A 17,665-nucleotide genomic window follows, 5' to 3' on the forward strand; every position below is an offset into this window, starting at 1 on the left:
GCGAAAGTCGGACACTTAACCGACTAAGCCACCCAGGCGCCCCTTAAAACCACTCTTACTGGGGTTAGTAGGGACTCAGAACAGCTGATCCCTTGTCATGTAGACTCAAGTCTAGTCATGTTGTATTTGTTTTCTGGCTCCGGGCTTATGTGTCCATGTTTTTTCTTGAGACCCATCAAACACTAATAAAATCATTATATGCAATTTCTGGAAATGTTTCTTTATCCTTGGAATTCCTACTGTGCTTTATCTGAGCCTTTCAGGCCACTTAGCAGTTTGCACAGTGAAGCTATTTATGAACTTCCCTTACTAAAAACTGGAAATCCTTGAGGAAAGAGTTTTTATCTGATTCATCTTGCATCTCCCACAGCTCTTTGCTTGGTACCTTCCCATTTTAGATCCTTACTAAATATTTGCCACGTGAATATGTAAGTGAATTAATTTTGTTGTCCTAACAAACTATGTGGGAAGATGGCTTCTTGCAGAGCTTCCATTTTACTCATCTCATCCTCTTAATTTCTCAGGCCAGCCATGGGTGTTGCTGCTTTGGTAATCTGACAGTCAACATGGGAAAGTGGTCTTGCTTTTAATGGAGGCTGAAATGACAATGTTGTTTATAAATCCTGCTCAGGGGTTTTAAAGATTTAAATCACATACACTTTGCTAAGGCTTACATGTTAAAATGTTTTGCCCCTCTAATTGTTTAGATGATATTGCAAGACTGTGGAAAATATTTTTTAATTAAGTTGTTTTTTTAATTAAATTTTCATTATTTTATTTCTTAGCTTAATCTTTTCCTAATGATATTTTTCATCCACTCTACAAATTGTTATCGAGCAAAGTATGATGGTAAGATAAAAAGTAGATCTAGGTCAAGGGATCAGAGATGTGATGGGAACAGGAAAAACCCAGGTTGCAGTTCTAAATGAGGTGAGCTTTATTAAGACAATGATGTTTAAAGAAAGACCTGCAGGAGGTGAGGGAGATAGCTCTGCAGACACCTGAGGGAAAGGCATTCCAGACCCAGGGAACCATGTGTTTAGAGACATGGAATTGGGAATGTGCTTAGATGTTCAAGGAACAGCAAGGTAGCCAGCAAGGTGTGGCTGGAGCAGAGTGAGTGAAAATGAGAGTCATTTGATCAGATTCACAGAGGTGTCAAGGATGTGTGTTGGGGGCCGCAGAGGGAGGAGTTGGGGCAGACCTTGTAGGTCCTCACAGGCCATTGTAGGGACTTTGCTATTTTTCGGAGAAAATGCAGAGCCAGTAAGTACTGTGTGTTGGGCAGCATGGGTCTAATCTTCTCTGGTTGGCTGTTGTGTTGAAATAGACTGTAGGTGGAGCGAGAGAGCAGTTGGGAGGATGTCCTGGTGATCCAGGTGAGAAATTGTGGCTGCCAACAGGGTGCTGGCGGTGGTAGTGGGGAGAAGCAATTGGATTCCAGATATATTCAGATGTAATATGGTTATTATGAAAACCATTATTCTTCAACCTTCTTTTGTTGGCAGATATTTTAATAAAAATGTGTCTTCTGTAATGATTTCTATAAAATTTAATCTTTCATTTCTTACTCTGTTTAATTGATAAATATTGAACTTTCCAAATAGCCAATATTAAAATTGATTATACTTTGATATATCTCAGACTCAATATTGTGTTCTTCAAAGAATCAAGTCCGTCCTTTTTCTACCTAGTTCCTATTTCTATTAGTAGGGAAATAGTAGCAATAAATTCTATAATAAAGTATCTGTTATCTTGGCTGGAATATATTTTCCTTTAGCCATACTCCTATTCCATTCACTTTTCTTATTGCTTTATTATTTTAGGGACATCTATATTTTGAAAAATATCTCCTGCTATTCTGAGAATGTTCAGTTATTCTGATGGTTTTGAGATTCAAAGGTGGCAAATAGTATTGAACAGTGTGCTGAGTGTGCTCATTTATGTCCATATAGCTGCGCCCACACATGTATACATTTATGGGTGTGTGCATGCATACATGGGCTGTAACCATCTCACACAGGGCATATATTTTAAATTTGTTGTCCTTACTTGTTTTATTTTAGGGTGAGAGACCAGCTGCTCTTTGTAATTCTTATTTTCCTTGCTCATTACATTCCAGACCTGATCAGTGGCCTGAAATATGACTCTTTACTCTAGGAGGGTTGTCCTAACCTGCAAATGCTGCCTCTCCCCAGGACATGTGTGCCTTCGGGACACTTACTAAGCAACTGCAACCTTCAATCTTTTCATGGTTAAAAGGAAGAATACCACGCCCTCCTCTATGATAATGACTGAGCCCTACTTAATCTTTTCCTAAATGGGGAAATTCCTTCTGAGAGACGCAGAGCTTCAAAGAGCAGGAGAGCATGTCAAACTCTAACCCTCCAGGGGTCAGTTAGGAAGAGCCTGCAATGAGCCGGATATTTTTGTCCTGTTTTGTTAACGGTATATGTGACCCAGCAAGGGACACATGCTCACACACTTTTCCCTTTTCTCATCTCCACACTGTGTTTTTGCTGCTGTCCCCAACTCACTGTCGTACTTGGTCATGGGATTCAAAGTCTCTCTTTCTTTTCCTTTTTATTTAATTAATTTGTTTATTTTAGTTTTTCACATCGATGGGTTATGGCCGTATACAAGTGAATGGACAGTAAAAAATGTGTACACATTGGCCTTTTGATTAATTTTGCTTGACCCCTTTATTGGGTACTGAAAGCTAGAAAAGAAAAACAATAGCTAGTTCTTTTGAATAGTGCAATGGAGACAAAGAAAACATTGACTATTTTTATGTGCTTTAATAGATAATTGTTAAACCTCTGAATTCAAATGATGAGCCTCTTTTGGTGTTTGAGGTGAGTTCATCTTTGGGCCTTTGAAACCACCATAGTTGGAAGGAAAGAAGAAAGATAGGAAGGAAGGAGGGAAGGAAGAAAGGAAGGAAGGAAGGAAGGAAGGAAGGAAGGAGGAAGGGAGGGAGGAGGAAGGAAGGAAGGTTGGGTCACAGTTTTATTAGCAAACCTGAAGAGAGGGGTTAGGGAGGGCTTCTTACCAGATACAACCTTAGCTCATTAAATTAGAGGAGCAGAGATATAGTGACCCAGCTGTTAAGAGTGGAATAGTAGAATAGCTAGCTGTGATGGCTCATTTTCTTTTTTCTTTTTTTTTTCTTTTGTTTATTTTGACAGAGAGAGAGAGAGAGAGAGAATGTGTATGTGCACATACACTCAGAGGAGAGGCAGAAAGAGGGGGAGAGAATTTCAAGCCGACTCTGCTGTCAGAGCAGAGCCCAAACATGGGGTTGATCTCACCAACAATGAGATCATGACCTGAGCCCAAATGAACGCTTAACAGACTGAGCCATCCAGGCATCCCCATCTTCAAATATGTACCACTGTGAGTTCCAAAACTAGGGAAAAGTGATCATATTGAAACTCCTACAGCATGAACCAACATAAATGTGGGCAGAGTACAGGGGAGAGGAGAGTTGGGGTATAAGAAAACCAGAAGATTCTATAACCCTGTGAGGTTCTCAACACCAAGACAGATCTGCAGTGCAAGATTACAGATCCTTCTGAACTTCCAGAAAAAATTTTACTATGTGTGATTAATTTAAAAGCCCAAAGTGAGGTGCTCTGTTTTTTGCTTTTTGCTTTTGCTTTCTTTTCCCCCTCTGCATTTTGTTTTCATCACACCATTTGTTCTTATTCCTCCTTAAACTTTGTTTAGGCTCGGGAAGATGGCCTGACTGTGATTCAGCCTCATTCCCTCTCCTTTGTAAACTCTGAGAGTCCAAGTGGAAAGATTATTTATAATATCACTTTACCTCTGCATCCAAATCAAGGTAAGATGTACAGTAAATGATCTTTTGAGTGATTCTGTTGTGTTCTAATTGTTGACTTATTAGCTCTGGAGTTTTGTCTGCATATACTTGTTGAGGATTTAAGGAGTGACAGTTATTCATACCTTTTGTTCCCTCTTCTGAATTTAGGATCAATTGAGAGAGAGACACTGGTCAGACAGATGGAGATGAATGTATCAGCATTGGTATGACAGAGCTGTGCTGGAGAACATGGTGTGCATATATTTCAGTCACTGGGTTGAGCTCACCCTCTCATGTACAGGCAGAACTGGACAGACAAACACTGTCTGTAGGGACAGACCCTGCCCTGGTGAGGTTATGATAGGTGAACAGACCAGAATGAGCATGTACTCAGGACAAGGAACTCTGCGAGAAGGCGCGGAAGGGGCTGAGCCATATATACTCCCTTCCTTTGCCATTTGGGTAAGCTGCCCCTCCTCCACGGAGAAGAATGAAAACGTGAAACTACAGTCAGAGGAAAAGTAGCCCCCTGACATCTGTCTTCATCCTTTAGATCTCTTACCTTCTGACTTAACTAATAAGCCTATCCCTAATGGAGGTATGGCTGTCCATCAAGACATGAGATTAGCTTCTGTTAAAGCAAATTCTGCCTTCCCAAGACCAACCACTGCCCTAGATATAACCCTTTCACATCATCAAATCCCCCAGGAGAAGTAAATGTCAAAAAATTAAATTATATTTACCCTTTTGATAAAGTCCAAATAATTAAACTCCTAAAAGTCATCCTTCACTTTTTAAAAAATCTGCGAAGTCACAGCAAGAGCTGTTCTCCCTACATTACCAGGGTAGAAGGTATAGTTCTTTCCAACCAGCAGTCTGGGCTGTCCTCTGGAGAATGGCCCTCAGTCCCCCAGCCCCTCATAACTTGAATTAGTTCAACACCAACTCTCATGTGTCCTTCTCTAAAAGTGTTGATAGGACATGAGAGGTGATCATAACAGCATTATTTATGTACCTGCAAAATTTAAAAACGATAGGCAAATTTTTTAGCCCCTAAAGCATTTATCACAAGCAGAGTAATAATTGCAAATCCAGTTCTTAGAATAGTCACAATTTATGTTACTATTGGCAAAGATTATCACAGAGACTGAGGTATTTCTGAACAAAAAGTGTAAATTGAGAAAGCTCTCATTATAGCTTAACCAGGAGACCAGTCTATGTCATTTTTTCAGTATCCTTGGCCTTTGAACTTAAACTCAATTAAGATAATCTTGTAATTATGGTACAATGTCTATGACTTGTGGAGAATTAGTCTAAATTATATTAGGGGCAGTAATTTGCATCTTACTATTGTTTATAGTCAATGAATCCTAGTCAAGAATCTATTTGGGTTTCACACATGAAAAGATGTTCAATATCACTAATCATCAGGGAAATGAGAACCAAAACCACAATGAGATATCACCTCACACTAGTCAGAATGGCTAGTATCAAAAAGGTAAGGCATTACAAGTGTTGGTGAGGATATGGAGAAAAGAGAACCCTTGGGCACTGTTGGTGGGAATATAAATTGGTGCAGTCACCAATTTACATTGGTGGTTTCTCAAAAAAATTAAGAATAGAACTACTATATGATCCAATAATTGCATTTCTGGGTATTTACCCAAGGAAAACAAAAGCACTCATTCAGAAAGATATATGCACCCTTATAATTATGACAGCATTATTTACAGTAGCTAAGGTAGAGATGCAACCTTGGTGTCCATCAATAGGTGAATGAATAAAGATGCGGTATATATACACACTGGATGTTATGTTACTCAACCATAAAAGAATGAAATCTTGCCATTTATCACAACATGCATGGACCTAGAGGGTATTATACTAAGTGAAATAAGTCAGGCAAAGAAAGACAAATACCATATGCCTTTTATTTATATGTGAATCTAAAAAATAAAACAAATGAACAAACAAACACAGACAGACTCATAAATACGAAGAATAAACTGGTGGTTGCCAGAGGGGAGGCAGGTAGGGGGTGGGCAAAACAGGTGAAGGGGATTAAGAGGTACAAACTTCCACTTATAAACTAAATAAGTCACAGGGATGAAAACAATAGCATAGGGAATATAGTCAATGATATTGTAATAACTTTGTATAGTGACAGACGGTAACTACACGTAATTGCGGGGAGCATTTCATTATGTTTATAATTGCCAAATCACTAAGTTGTACACTATAAGTAATATCATATTATATGTCAGTTATACTTTAGTTAAACATTTTTTTAAAAGATGCTATTAAAGCCTGTTTGGGTTTCAGATTTGCCCTTTTCTTGAATGTGTGGAGAATGCTATGGTAAAACAAACCAGAGAGCAATTTTTCTTGAAGTATAAAAGACTCACACCAGTGGGAAAGGCAGCTTTGTGGCTCCAGTCTTTCAGTCAACCATCAGAATTACTGCCGATGCTCATGCTGAGTCTCTTCCTTCCCAGGGATCATCGAACACAGGGACCAGCCTCATTCTCCCATCCAGTATTTCACACAAGAAGATATTAACCAGGGAAAAATTATATACCGTCCTCCCCCTGCAGCCCCCCACCTCCAGGAGATCATGGCCTTCTCCTTTGCTGGTAATGCCTTCTTCTCTATTTTGAGGCACCCAAACTGTTCTCTGTGGATCTTCATGGCAGGTTCTCCCTAACTCTTCTGGACAGTTTAGTGACACTGCTTTATGGCTGTTCAAAATAGCTGGAGACTTGTAGGCCAATATGTACTTGGGGCTCAGTTTATCATTTTTTTCGTATTCATTAATGCAGGAATGCTTTCAATAAATCTTTATTTTGTACCTCTGATGTGACAACCACACAGAGTGAGGTCTTGGAGATATACTGGTGAGCAAAAAGAGGCATGAATCCTGTTCTTGCTGAGTTTTGGGACCTAGGTATGGAGACAGAGTTTGAGAAATAATCCCAGTAATGAATGTTTAATTGTAGACTAAAAGAAGAGCTCTAAAAAGAAAGAAAAATGTTCAGTGGTGGAATTAGAAGTGACCATACTGACCTATAGTGAGGGTTCAATGGAGGCTTCTCCGGGGAGGTATTGACAGTGGAGGTTCGTGTGGATGCTAATTAGCCTAAATGTGCATGTTGGTATACTTGGGATAACACTTCCAAAGGAAGGCCATCCACCCTATGGGCAGAGGCCCTGGGGAGGGAGAGAATGTGGCATTCTGGGGCTTAAAAAAAAAGTCGGAGTGTCTGGAATGTAGGAGGTTGAGCAGAACAGGAAATGAGCCTGGAGGAAAAGAGAGAGGCCAGACCTTAGAAGCCCTAAAATCCTGTAAGGATTTGGATCTTTATCCCAAGAACAATAAGAAACACAGTGGAGGTTTTAAGGTCTGGGGAGATAGCTTTTTATAAAGAGCTCTTTGACTTCAGTTATGTAAGTGGATTTGAGGAGGAGGCCATGGGTGGATGGGCTGTGGGTAAGAGGAATCTAGGGAGAAGCATCCCATACTACCTCAGAGAAGGTCCCATGCAGGAATGGAGAATATAGTCAACCTTTGGGGCCAGGACTTGACAGAAGCCTCCTTTTTTAAAGGAAGAGAAGACTGAATGAAAGAATGACTGAATTTCTAATTTGAGCCATTTTCTGCCCTACCATTAAGCCATGATAGGTAATATTTGCTACCCCTCATCTTTTCCCTTGACCTAGTAATCAAAGCTTCTCAGTGGAATGCAGGAGTTTTGAGTCCCTACCCTAAGGACTTCTGTGTTGTATAGAATCTGAAAGGATTCTAAAAATCTTGAAGCCTGTTTCCTTTTGATCTTTAAGATGTATGTACCACATAACATGATTAATATAGAATATTATTTTTATATAGTAGCTTTACTCATCCAGAACAGCTGGTGATTTCCTATGGTAAGTTGAACATGGGTTAAATAATTTTAGAGTTACATTTTAAATCATGGCAAACATTTAAAATAATATTTTCCATTATTTATATTAAATGCAACTGTCCAGAAAATGATTATTCAATTATATTGAAAATATTTAAGTGTGGGTAGATATAGGCCTCTTCCTCTAGGGAATACCCCACTATTCAATTCAAGTTTAGTAGCTGGATAATTAATAGCCCATGAAAATGTTCATGGTTCTCTAACCCCTACTTGACAAGACCTACTTTACAAAGAAACTGAGAATATCCTGGGATTAGGAGGAAAGAAAACATGTCAGCCATGGTTGAAGTTATTTCCATATCTATTATACTTGCCTAAGTTCCTAGAGTCTTTTTAGAGAAAACAGAGTCCTTTTCTATATAATCTATGGGATAAATGCCATGAGATAAATCTCACATCATTACAGTGTATAAATCAATGTCCCTGGCATCACTCAATTCTACAATGGAATTGAACCACCAAAGAGCCTTGTCAGTGATACACAACATCACCCACAGTCACCGATTTGTAGGATTTTATGTACTGATAAAATGGGATCTGCATGAATGTATTATAAATCACTCTAACTACTGAGATATAAAATTATTCTACTCTACAGTTCTTTTTGTCACTTAAAATTAGTGCTGGCACCATTAAATTCAACATAACATTAACAAAAGACCTGGTGATCTTTCCTTCAACCATAATAATTTGGATTAAAACATCCCTTACTGGGGCGCCTGGGTGGCTCAGTCGGTTAAGCATCCAATGTCGGTTCAGGTCATGGTCTCACGGTTTGTGAGTTCGAGCCTTACTGATAGCTAGCTCAGAGCGTGGAGCTCCTTCAGATTCTGTGTCTCCCTTTCTCTCTGACCCTCCCCTGCTCACACTGTCTTTCTCTCTCTCGGAAATAAATAAAACATTTTAAAACAATTTCTTTAATTAAAAAAATAAAACATTCTTTACTTTTCTAACCTCTCCCCCTATTTTGTACCTTCCCTATCTATTTCTGGCCCCAAAATACTTAGTACATTGATTTTTCTCTTTTCTGTTCTTTCAGGTCTCCCTGAATCGGTGAAATTTTACTTCACAGGTAAAGATTTTAATAGCAATTTTATCAGAAAATGGAATTTTTCTTTCCTTATTAGTCCTTTCTTTTTGTTTCTTTCATCATTACTTGCACTATTTTCTAAGAACTCCTTAAAAGTTATAGAAGAGAAGTTTTTCTGAAATGATCACATGACTAGTTAAATAGTAATAGTGTAACTTTGTATTCATAGGAAAAGTAATCCATCAAATATTCCAAAGATTAGTGTTGTTTAAGCCCCATTTCAACCAGTCCCAATGTCTATTAAAAAGAGGTAATAGTCGTTAAGAGGTTAGCCTCTGGATCCAGACTCCCCGGGAGTTCGCCTGCTCCGGGAAAGTTTCTTAACCTCTCTATGCCTGAATGCTTCATTCATCAGTGGGGATAATAACTAATAATTGTATATATGTAAAGCTCCCAGAACAATGGTTGGGATAGTCATTCCTTTGTGACACTCACCTAATGGGTAGTGGTTGTATATAGTCTTGAACTGAGCCTTTCTTTGAATGTCTGGCTACTGGAGGGAAATGAAAGTTGTGTGTAGAAGACCCCAGCATTCCAGCTTTAGTTCACAATGCAGTAGAAGCTGACTGGCAATAAGCAGATGCACAGTCAGACTTGGCATCTATTAGGAGCAACAAAGGGACAAGCTTTCTTGTTTAGGTCTGGTGTGAGGATGCTTGGCTGTAATCCTAAAATTGCTGTTTAGGTGAATTTGACTATTCCATTGGAATCAGTCATCCATATGTCCTATTATATTTCATGTAGGATAAATTTTGGTTGGAGAGAAATTCATCTCCCTCAAACTCCCAGACTGTTTTTCGTTTTTTGAGGGTTAAAAATGACACTCGTGATTTTCCCTTGTAAATTTCATTGTTGTATTATTGGGTTTTTTTATTGTGATTGAATTGACATATGACATATAACAAATTGACATGTGATATATTAGTTTCAGGTGTACAACATAATGATTCAGTATTTGTGTATATTCCAAAATGATCACAACAGTAAGTCTAGTTAAATCAGTCACCATATATAGTTATAAATTAATTCTTCTTGTTAGTATAACTTTTACATTTAATGTCTTTGCAACTTTAAAATATGCAATACTGCATTATTAACTATAGTTGCTATGCTATACATTACATGCCCATGACTTATTTATTACTAGAAGTTTGTACCTTTTGGCTCACTTCACCCATTTTATACCCCTACCCCCACCCCACCTCTGACAACCACCAATTTGTTCTCTAGCTATGAGCTTGGGTTTTATGTTTTTTATTTGCTGGTTTGTTTATTTTAGATCCCACAAAACAGTGAGATTGTATGGTATTTGTCTTTCTCTGTCTGACCTATTTCATTTAGCATAATACCCTTAAGGTCCATCCATGTTATTGCAAATGGAAATAGTTTCTTCGTTTTTTATGGATGAATAATATTTCATTGCACACACACACACACACACATATATATATATATACTACCTTTTCTTTATTCATTTCTCAATGAACACTTCCAATAGGTTGCTTCCATGTCATGGATATTGTCAATAATGCTGCAATAATCATGGGGTGCATATTTCTTTTCAAGTTAGTGTTTTCATTTTCTTTAGATAAATACCCAGAAGTGGAATTGCTGGATAATGCGGTATTTCTTTTTTAAATTTTTTGTGGGATCTTCAAACTATTTTCCATAGAGGGTGTACTAGTTTATATTCCTACCAATAGTGTACAAGGATTCTCTTTTCTCCACATTCTAGCCAACACTTATACCTTGTCCTTTGGATACCAGTCATTCTAACAGGTGTGAGGTGATATCTCATTGTGGTTTTGGTTTGCATTTCCCCAATGATTAGTGACAATGAGCAACTTTTTTGTACTTGTTGGCCATCTCTATGTCTTTAGAAAAATGACTACTCAGGTCTTCTGCCTATTTTTTAATTCAGTTGTTTGGGTTTGTAGCTATTGAGTTGTATGAATTCCTTATATATTTTGGATATTAACCCCTTATCAGATGTATAATTTGCAAATATTTGCTCTCATTTGGTACTTTGCCTTTTCATTTTGTTTATGGTTTTCATTGCAGTGCAGAAGCTTTTTAGTGTGATGTAGTCCCACTTGTTTATGTTTGTTTTTTTTTTTTTTGTTTTGTTTTTTAAAGTGTGCTTTCTTTTTTTTTTTAATAGTTTCTTGTCAAATTAGTTTCCACATATCACTCAGTGCTCATCCCCACAAGTGTCCTCCTCCATGCCCATCCCCCCCTCCCCCCACATCCATCAGTCCTCAGTTTTTGTCAACATTCAAGAGTCTCTCATGGTTTGCTTCTCTCCCTTTCCCCCACCATTTCCGCACTTCTTCTCCCCCTTGTTCCTCTGTCAAGTTCCTCCTAATCCTCCTATACGTGCAAACGTATGATATTTGTCCTTCTCTGCCTGACTTATTTCGCTCAGCATAACACCCTCAAGGTCCATCCATGTTGCTACACATGGCCAGATTTCATTGTTTCTCATTGCCATGTAGTATTCCATGGTATAGATAAACCACATCTTCTTGATCCATATGTTTGTTTTTGTTGCCTTTGATTTTGGTTTCAAATCCAAAAAACCATCACCAAGGCCAATATCAAGAAGCTTCCACCTTTGTTTTCTTCCAGGAGTTTTATGGCTTCAGATCCTACATTCAAGTATTTAATCCATCTTGACCTATTTTATGTGTAGGCTATAAGATAATGGTAGAGCTTCCTCATTTGTATGTGGCTGTCCAATTTACCCAACACCACTTATTGAAGAGACTGCCCTTTCTTTGTTGTATATTCTTGGCTCCTTTGTCATAAATTAATTGACTGTATATATGTAGGTTTATTTCTGGGCTCTCTATTCTATACTGTTGATCTCTGTTGATTCTGTTGATCTGTTTTTATGCCAATATTATTCTGTTTTGATTACTGTTGTGTTGTAATACAGTTTGAAATGAGAGCGCATGATGCCTTCAGCTTTGCTTTTCTTTCTCAAGTTTGCTTTGTCTTTTTGGGGTCTTTTATAGTTTCATACAAAATTAGAATCATTTGTCCTATTTCTGTGGGAAATGCCTTTGGAAATTTGATGGGATTGCATAGAATCTGTAGATGGCTTTGGGTATTATGGACCTTTTGACAATATTAGGTCTTTTAATCCATGAACATGGAATATCCTTACATTTATTTGTGTCTTCAGTTTCTTTCAGCAGTGTCTTATAGTTCAGATCACGGATCTTTTACCTCCGTGGTTAATTTTATTCCTACGTATTTCATTCTTTTTGTTGCAGTTTGTAAATGGGATTATTTTCTTAACATCTCTGATAGCTTATTATTAGGGTATAGAAATGCAACAGATTTTAGTATATTGATTTCTTATTCTACACCTTTACTAAATTTGTTTATTAGCTCTAAGTTTTTTGATGGCATCTAGATTTTTCAGTATATAATATATTACCTGCAAATAGTGGCAGTTTTACTTCTTCTTTTCCAATTTGGATGACTTTTATTTCTTTTTCAACTAGTTTGTCATTTCATGTGAATCCAGTATCAGCTTATTTACAGTGATAGCTTCTAGATAGTTCATGCAATCATTAATAATATACAACAGATTATATAGTATTTTACATTTTACAAAATAATTTGCAGTACAAGCTGTCTTATTTAATCCTTGTAACAATACTATTCTTAGCATTTTAAAGTATTATGGTTAGCATTTTAAAGCTGGGAAAACTAAGGGTCAGTAGAGTAAGTAATTGCCCAGATTTCCAGTCCTGGTAAAAAATAGAGCCAAGCTTGTAGTACATGTTTCTGACACTGAGCATGGGATATTTAATTTATTCTGGTCTGTTTGTGTGTTGGTCATAAAAAATAAGTATCGTAATAGTGCACCTGTTTGGTTTCCAAACCTCAACTTTTACCTGAAAGCTTGAATAGGTGAAGGGGTTAACTATTAACTTCTCCAAGACTTTAAGTTAAATGATCCTTGAACCTATTATACAGAGTAGAGGAAATAGATATTGGGGTGACCTTAAATTAATTTATCTTATTTCTGCCTGAGGCTTTTTCTATTTTTTTAATATTGTTGAGTGATTTTTTAAAAATTATTTCAAAGATTTCATTTTTTTAGAGCAGTTTCAGGTTTACAAAACAATGAAAGTATGATACAGAAATTTCCCTTACCCTACCCCCACACATACATAGCATAGCTTCTTCCATTGTCAACAACACTCATTAGAACAGTGTATTTTTTACTAAGGATGAACCTATACTAACATATCATAATCAACCAAAATCCATAGTTTGGGTTCCTTCTTGGTGTTATACATTCTATGGGTTTGGGCCGATGAATAATGACATTTATCCATTATTATAATGTTACATAGAGTATTTTCACAGCCTTAAGAATCCTCTGTGCTCTGCCTATTCAATCTCCCATCGCCACTTCCCTCCTTTAGCAATCACTGTTCTTTTCATTGTCTTCCATAGTTTTGTCTTTTCTCGAATGTCATACAGTGAGAATCATATATGTGATGTATTCAGATTGGCTTATGTTACTTAGCAAAATGAATTTAAGATTCCTCCGTGCCTTAGCATGGTCTAGTAGCTCATTTCTTTTTGGTGCTGAATAACATTCCATTGTCTAGAGGTACCACAGGTTATTTATCCATTCATCTACTAAAGGACATTTTGGTTGCTTCCAAGTTTTAGCAATTGTAGATTAATATCTGGGAACAGACTTTGTGTGGACCTAAGTTTCCAACTGCTTTGGGTAAATACCAAAGAGTGCAATTGTTTTATCATATGATAAATGTATAGTTAGTTTTGTTTAAAAAAAAAAAAAAAGCCAAGCTGTTCCAAAATGGCTGTACTATTTTGCATTCCCACCAGCAATGTATAAGAGTTCCTTTTGCCCCACATCTTCACCAGCATTTGGTATGCCAATGTTCCAGATTTTGGCCGTTTTAATTGGTATGTAATGACATCTTATTATTGTTTTAATTTGCATGTCTCTGCAGACATGCTGAAGAGCATTCTTTCATGTGTTGATTTGCCATCTGTATATCTTCTTTGGTGAGGTGTCTGTTAAGGTCTTTGGCCCATTTTTTAATTGGGCTGTTCATTTTCTTATTGTTGAGTTTTAGGAGTTCTTTGTACATTTTGAATAACAACCCTTTATCAGATGGGTCTTTTGCAAATTTTTTCTTCCAGTTTGTGTCTTGTCCTTTCATACACTTGAAATTGTTCACAGAGCAGAAGGTTTTAATTTTAATGAAGTCCAGCTTATCAATGATTTCTTTCATGGATCATGTGTTTTGTGTTGTATTTAAAGAGGCATCACCCAAGGTCATTTCTAAAACCCAAATGGGATCATTACTAGGAGGCTTTGAGCAATGCTTTACTTTGCTTAAGTAGATGTCAGATTCCTACTGATTTGTTACTAAGTCCAGAAGAAAGGAAAGAAGAAATATGCAAGCATATTACACATTTATAATAATTAATAGTGCAGTTTGTTTAGTAGCCACTACAGATGAATATATTGGTGAACTGATAGTATAGATATTCTTCCAGACTTGACTTTTAGAGAAGAGAGGGTGTTTCTTAATTTATAGTTTCTAATTTATTAGAAAGGAGAGGAGGGACAGAGACAGAGAGAGACAGAGAATCCAAAGCAGTTTCTTCAGTGACAGCAGAGAGCCCGATGTGAGGCTCAAACTTACAAATCATAAGATCTTAACCTGAGCTGAACTCAAACGCTCAACTGACTGAGCTACCAGGTGCCCCATGAGGCTGTTTTAAGGTATGGGAAAGTAGAAAGAGGAGTCAAGGGCCAGGCACCTCTGCCTTCATGTTCCTCATGTGATCAGTGTTCACTTGGATATCAGATAACCCAAGGAAATAAAATCTTAAAGTTGTTGTTCTGTTCACAAAAGTATCTTCCATTTACTGCATTGTATATAATGATCAGGTAAAAAAAAAAAAAAATAGGTCTGGTTGCTTCCAGACTGATGCCATTAGGGATACTTATGTGGGTATTTTCTGTCTTTTTCAAAAAGTTCTTTGCTATCTAAGGAAGGAGACATAGGCATGTCTTAAATGAGATCTCTTGAAAGAAAATATTTTTCTAAAACAGGAGATTGAATCAAAAAATAATTCCATAAATAAAAGTCTTTACCAGTATCATCCTTAGATGATACAGATTTTGTATTACTTTCTTTTCCCCTAGTATGTATCAATATCATCTTGTTGTGAAACTACCTTCTTAGAATGACTTTGTTATTATGGTCCTTTAGCTTTTTCATCATCCAGTAGAAAAAGCTTTGTTAGAATAGCTTACAGTATCTTACTTGCTTGCTTACTTTTTCCATTTGTAAGCATCTCTTTAAGGTGTTAGGGTAATCTAAAAAAGCTTCTGGCTACATATTTGTGGAAGCAGCCTGATGGTGACCAGACTACAGGTTGATGTGTGTGTATGTGTGTGTGTGTGTCTGTCCTTTCTAGTTTCAGATGGAGCTCACACAAGTCCAGAGATGGTCCTCACCATTCACTTGCTTCCCACTGATCGGCACCCGCCTGTGTTCCAGGTCACAGCTCCACTGCTTGAGGTCAGCCCAGGAGGCAGCACTTCCGTAGGTGAGAACCAAGCCTGAAACAAACATGCCTTTGGGAATAGAATGATACTTCAGCCACAGTCCCTGTTTAAACCTCTTGATGGTTGCCAAAAAGTAGTGACCTCCTCTTCCAGAAGGTGATGCATTCTCACCTATTTCCTTCTTTCTGCCCATTTCCATGCAAATAGAAACAACACAGAGAGAAGGAAATAAACCCTTCAGAGGTCAGTGTTCAGTGATGAAATAGAACACAGACTTCATTTTCTACTCTCCAGGAATTTGATCTGTTGCCATCACTAAAATATAAAGTTAACAAAGGAGAGCAGAGAGGAGAGAAGGGGGGAGCAATTTCAGTGACTCCTCCTGTTTTCTGTGTAGAAAGTAAAGAGTAATGGGAGAGACGACAGATCACAATAACCTTAAGAAGTTGTGAGGAGTTGGCCCCATTATTTTGTATGTGATTTTATTTATCTATTAGTGTGCTTACTCTTTAGGAGTTTCTTTATTCTTTCACCAAGTATGTTTTAAAAGCAAACAATGGATGTTGTGGTTTTGTTAGCTGTGCTCTGCAGATCCTTATCCACTTTCTACCCATGAGTATTGGCCTTAAATTAATTATCATCCAATTTCTAAACAAGCCGACTGTCACTTCTACCCTATTCTTTCTCACTTCTGTCATGGCCATAGCAGCTGATGTTAAAACAATTTTTTCTTGTGTAGATTCAGAAAAAGAAGGGAATAAATAATGAAAGGCAAAATAAGTTTCTAGGAACATTTTCTAGAAGAAAACCTACCCCTGAGGGTCAGGACTGAACTATATGTAGGTTTCCATACCCTCATTTGTATGGAAGATGAAAGGTGTTCTTAATTGAGAACTACCTACTTATAAATTAACTTTTAAAAGTAAGTTAACTGCTTGTAATTTGGAAATTGACTGTATTATCAATTTTTACTCTTTTGTTGTTAATTGGAGTTAACAGTGCCTTCTGATCACCATCAGATTGCCCACAACATAGCTTCCAGCCTGCCCTGTGGCTTTAATGCATGCAAGACATACAGTTAAAAAAAAATTTTGTAATGTTTATTTATTTTTGAGAGAGAGAAAGAGGAAGATAGATGAAGAGAGATAGAAATAGAGAGAGAGAGAGGGAGGGAAGGAGGGACAGAGAGAGGCAGACACAGAATTTGAAGCAGGCTCCAAGCTCTGAGCTGTCAGCGCAGAGCCTGACACAAGGCTTGAACCCATGAGCTGTGAGATCATGACCTGAACTGAAGCCAGACACATAACCCACTGAGCCACCCAGGCACCCCAGGGCATACAAGTTTTTTAATGTACACATCTTCTCACATTGATTTGTCTCCTGACTGCAGGACTTCAGCTAGTAGTAAGAGATACTGAGATAGCACCTGAAGAATTCTTCTTTGAGCTCCAGAAACCTCCAGAGCATGGCATGCTCCTTAAGTACACAGCCGAGTTCCAGGGGCCCATGGCCACAGGTAGATGCTCACTCTGTCATTAACTGCTTGGAGAATTTCTTGCTCTACAATCAGTTTTATGTGTCTCAGACAAGAAGGAAAGCAACTCTGTGGGACAAATTATGAGGAGACACTTAAAAAGGAAAAACTTTTAGCATTTAGCCCATTGGCTGAAATATTTGGGACTTCTTTCTCTGTGCCACCACCCATACCCCAAACTATGATTCTCTTTCCTCAAGTTGTTGGTGAAATGAGTTGAACTGGTCGTTTTACCTGGAGTAAATACATTTAGAACAACCTCATAGGAAGTGTCAGCTGCCACTTTCCTATGGTTTGTTCATGGAGATGAATTTGTCTTCCTTAGTCTGGAATATTAATCTTCACAATATTTTTAGTACTGAAACTCTGATAGTATAAACTAGGTGTATCCTCATCCTTAGAAAAGGAAACACATTTTTTGAGTATTGTCTTTGTGATGTAACACTATGGTAGGTAATGTGACCAGCTTTCCAAAATAATATTTCTTACATTCTCTCCAATTATATATTAAAAAATAAGACATATTGATTGTTTAGAAAGCATAAAAAAGCACAAGGAACACAACTAAATCTAATTTTTAATAGTCAGCCCATATATACCAAGGTGAATATTATCCCTTTCAAAGTAATCACTTTGAGATGCTATATGCTTATTTCAACAATCTGTACTTTCTCAA

At 37.5% G+C, this 17,665-nt stretch overlaps 1 protein-coding gene across 1 annotated transcript in view; it reads left to right on the plus strand.

Moving 5' to 3' along the window:
• FRAS1 (Fraser extracellular matrix complex subunit 1) overlaps positions 1-17,665 on the plus strand; it is a 423,467-nt gene that overhangs the window by 307,111 nt on the left and 98,691 nt on the right. The window contains exons 33-37 of the mRNA XM_077770550.1: positions 3,730-3,844; positions 6,319-6,456; positions 8,825-8,857; positions 15,365-15,496; positions 16,846-16,971. Coding sequence (XP_077626676.1) covers positions 3,730-3,844; positions 6,319-6,456; positions 8,825-8,857; positions 15,365-15,496; positions 16,846-16,971 — 544 coding nt within the window. The remainder of the gene's footprint in view (positions 1-3,729; positions 3,845-6,318; positions 6,457-8,824; positions 8,858-15,364; positions 15,497-16,845; positions 16,972-17,665) is intronic.

The sequence above is a fragment of the Crocuta crocuta genome, unplaced genomic scaffold (assembly GCF_008692635.1).
Source record: "Crocuta crocuta isolate KB4526 unplaced genomic scaffold, BGI_CrCroc_1.0 scaffold236, whole genome shotgun sequence".
In the NCBI taxonomy this organism is placed as follows: domain Eukaryota; kingdom Metazoa; phylum Chordata; class Mammalia; order Carnivora; family Hyaenidae; genus Crocuta; species Crocuta crocuta.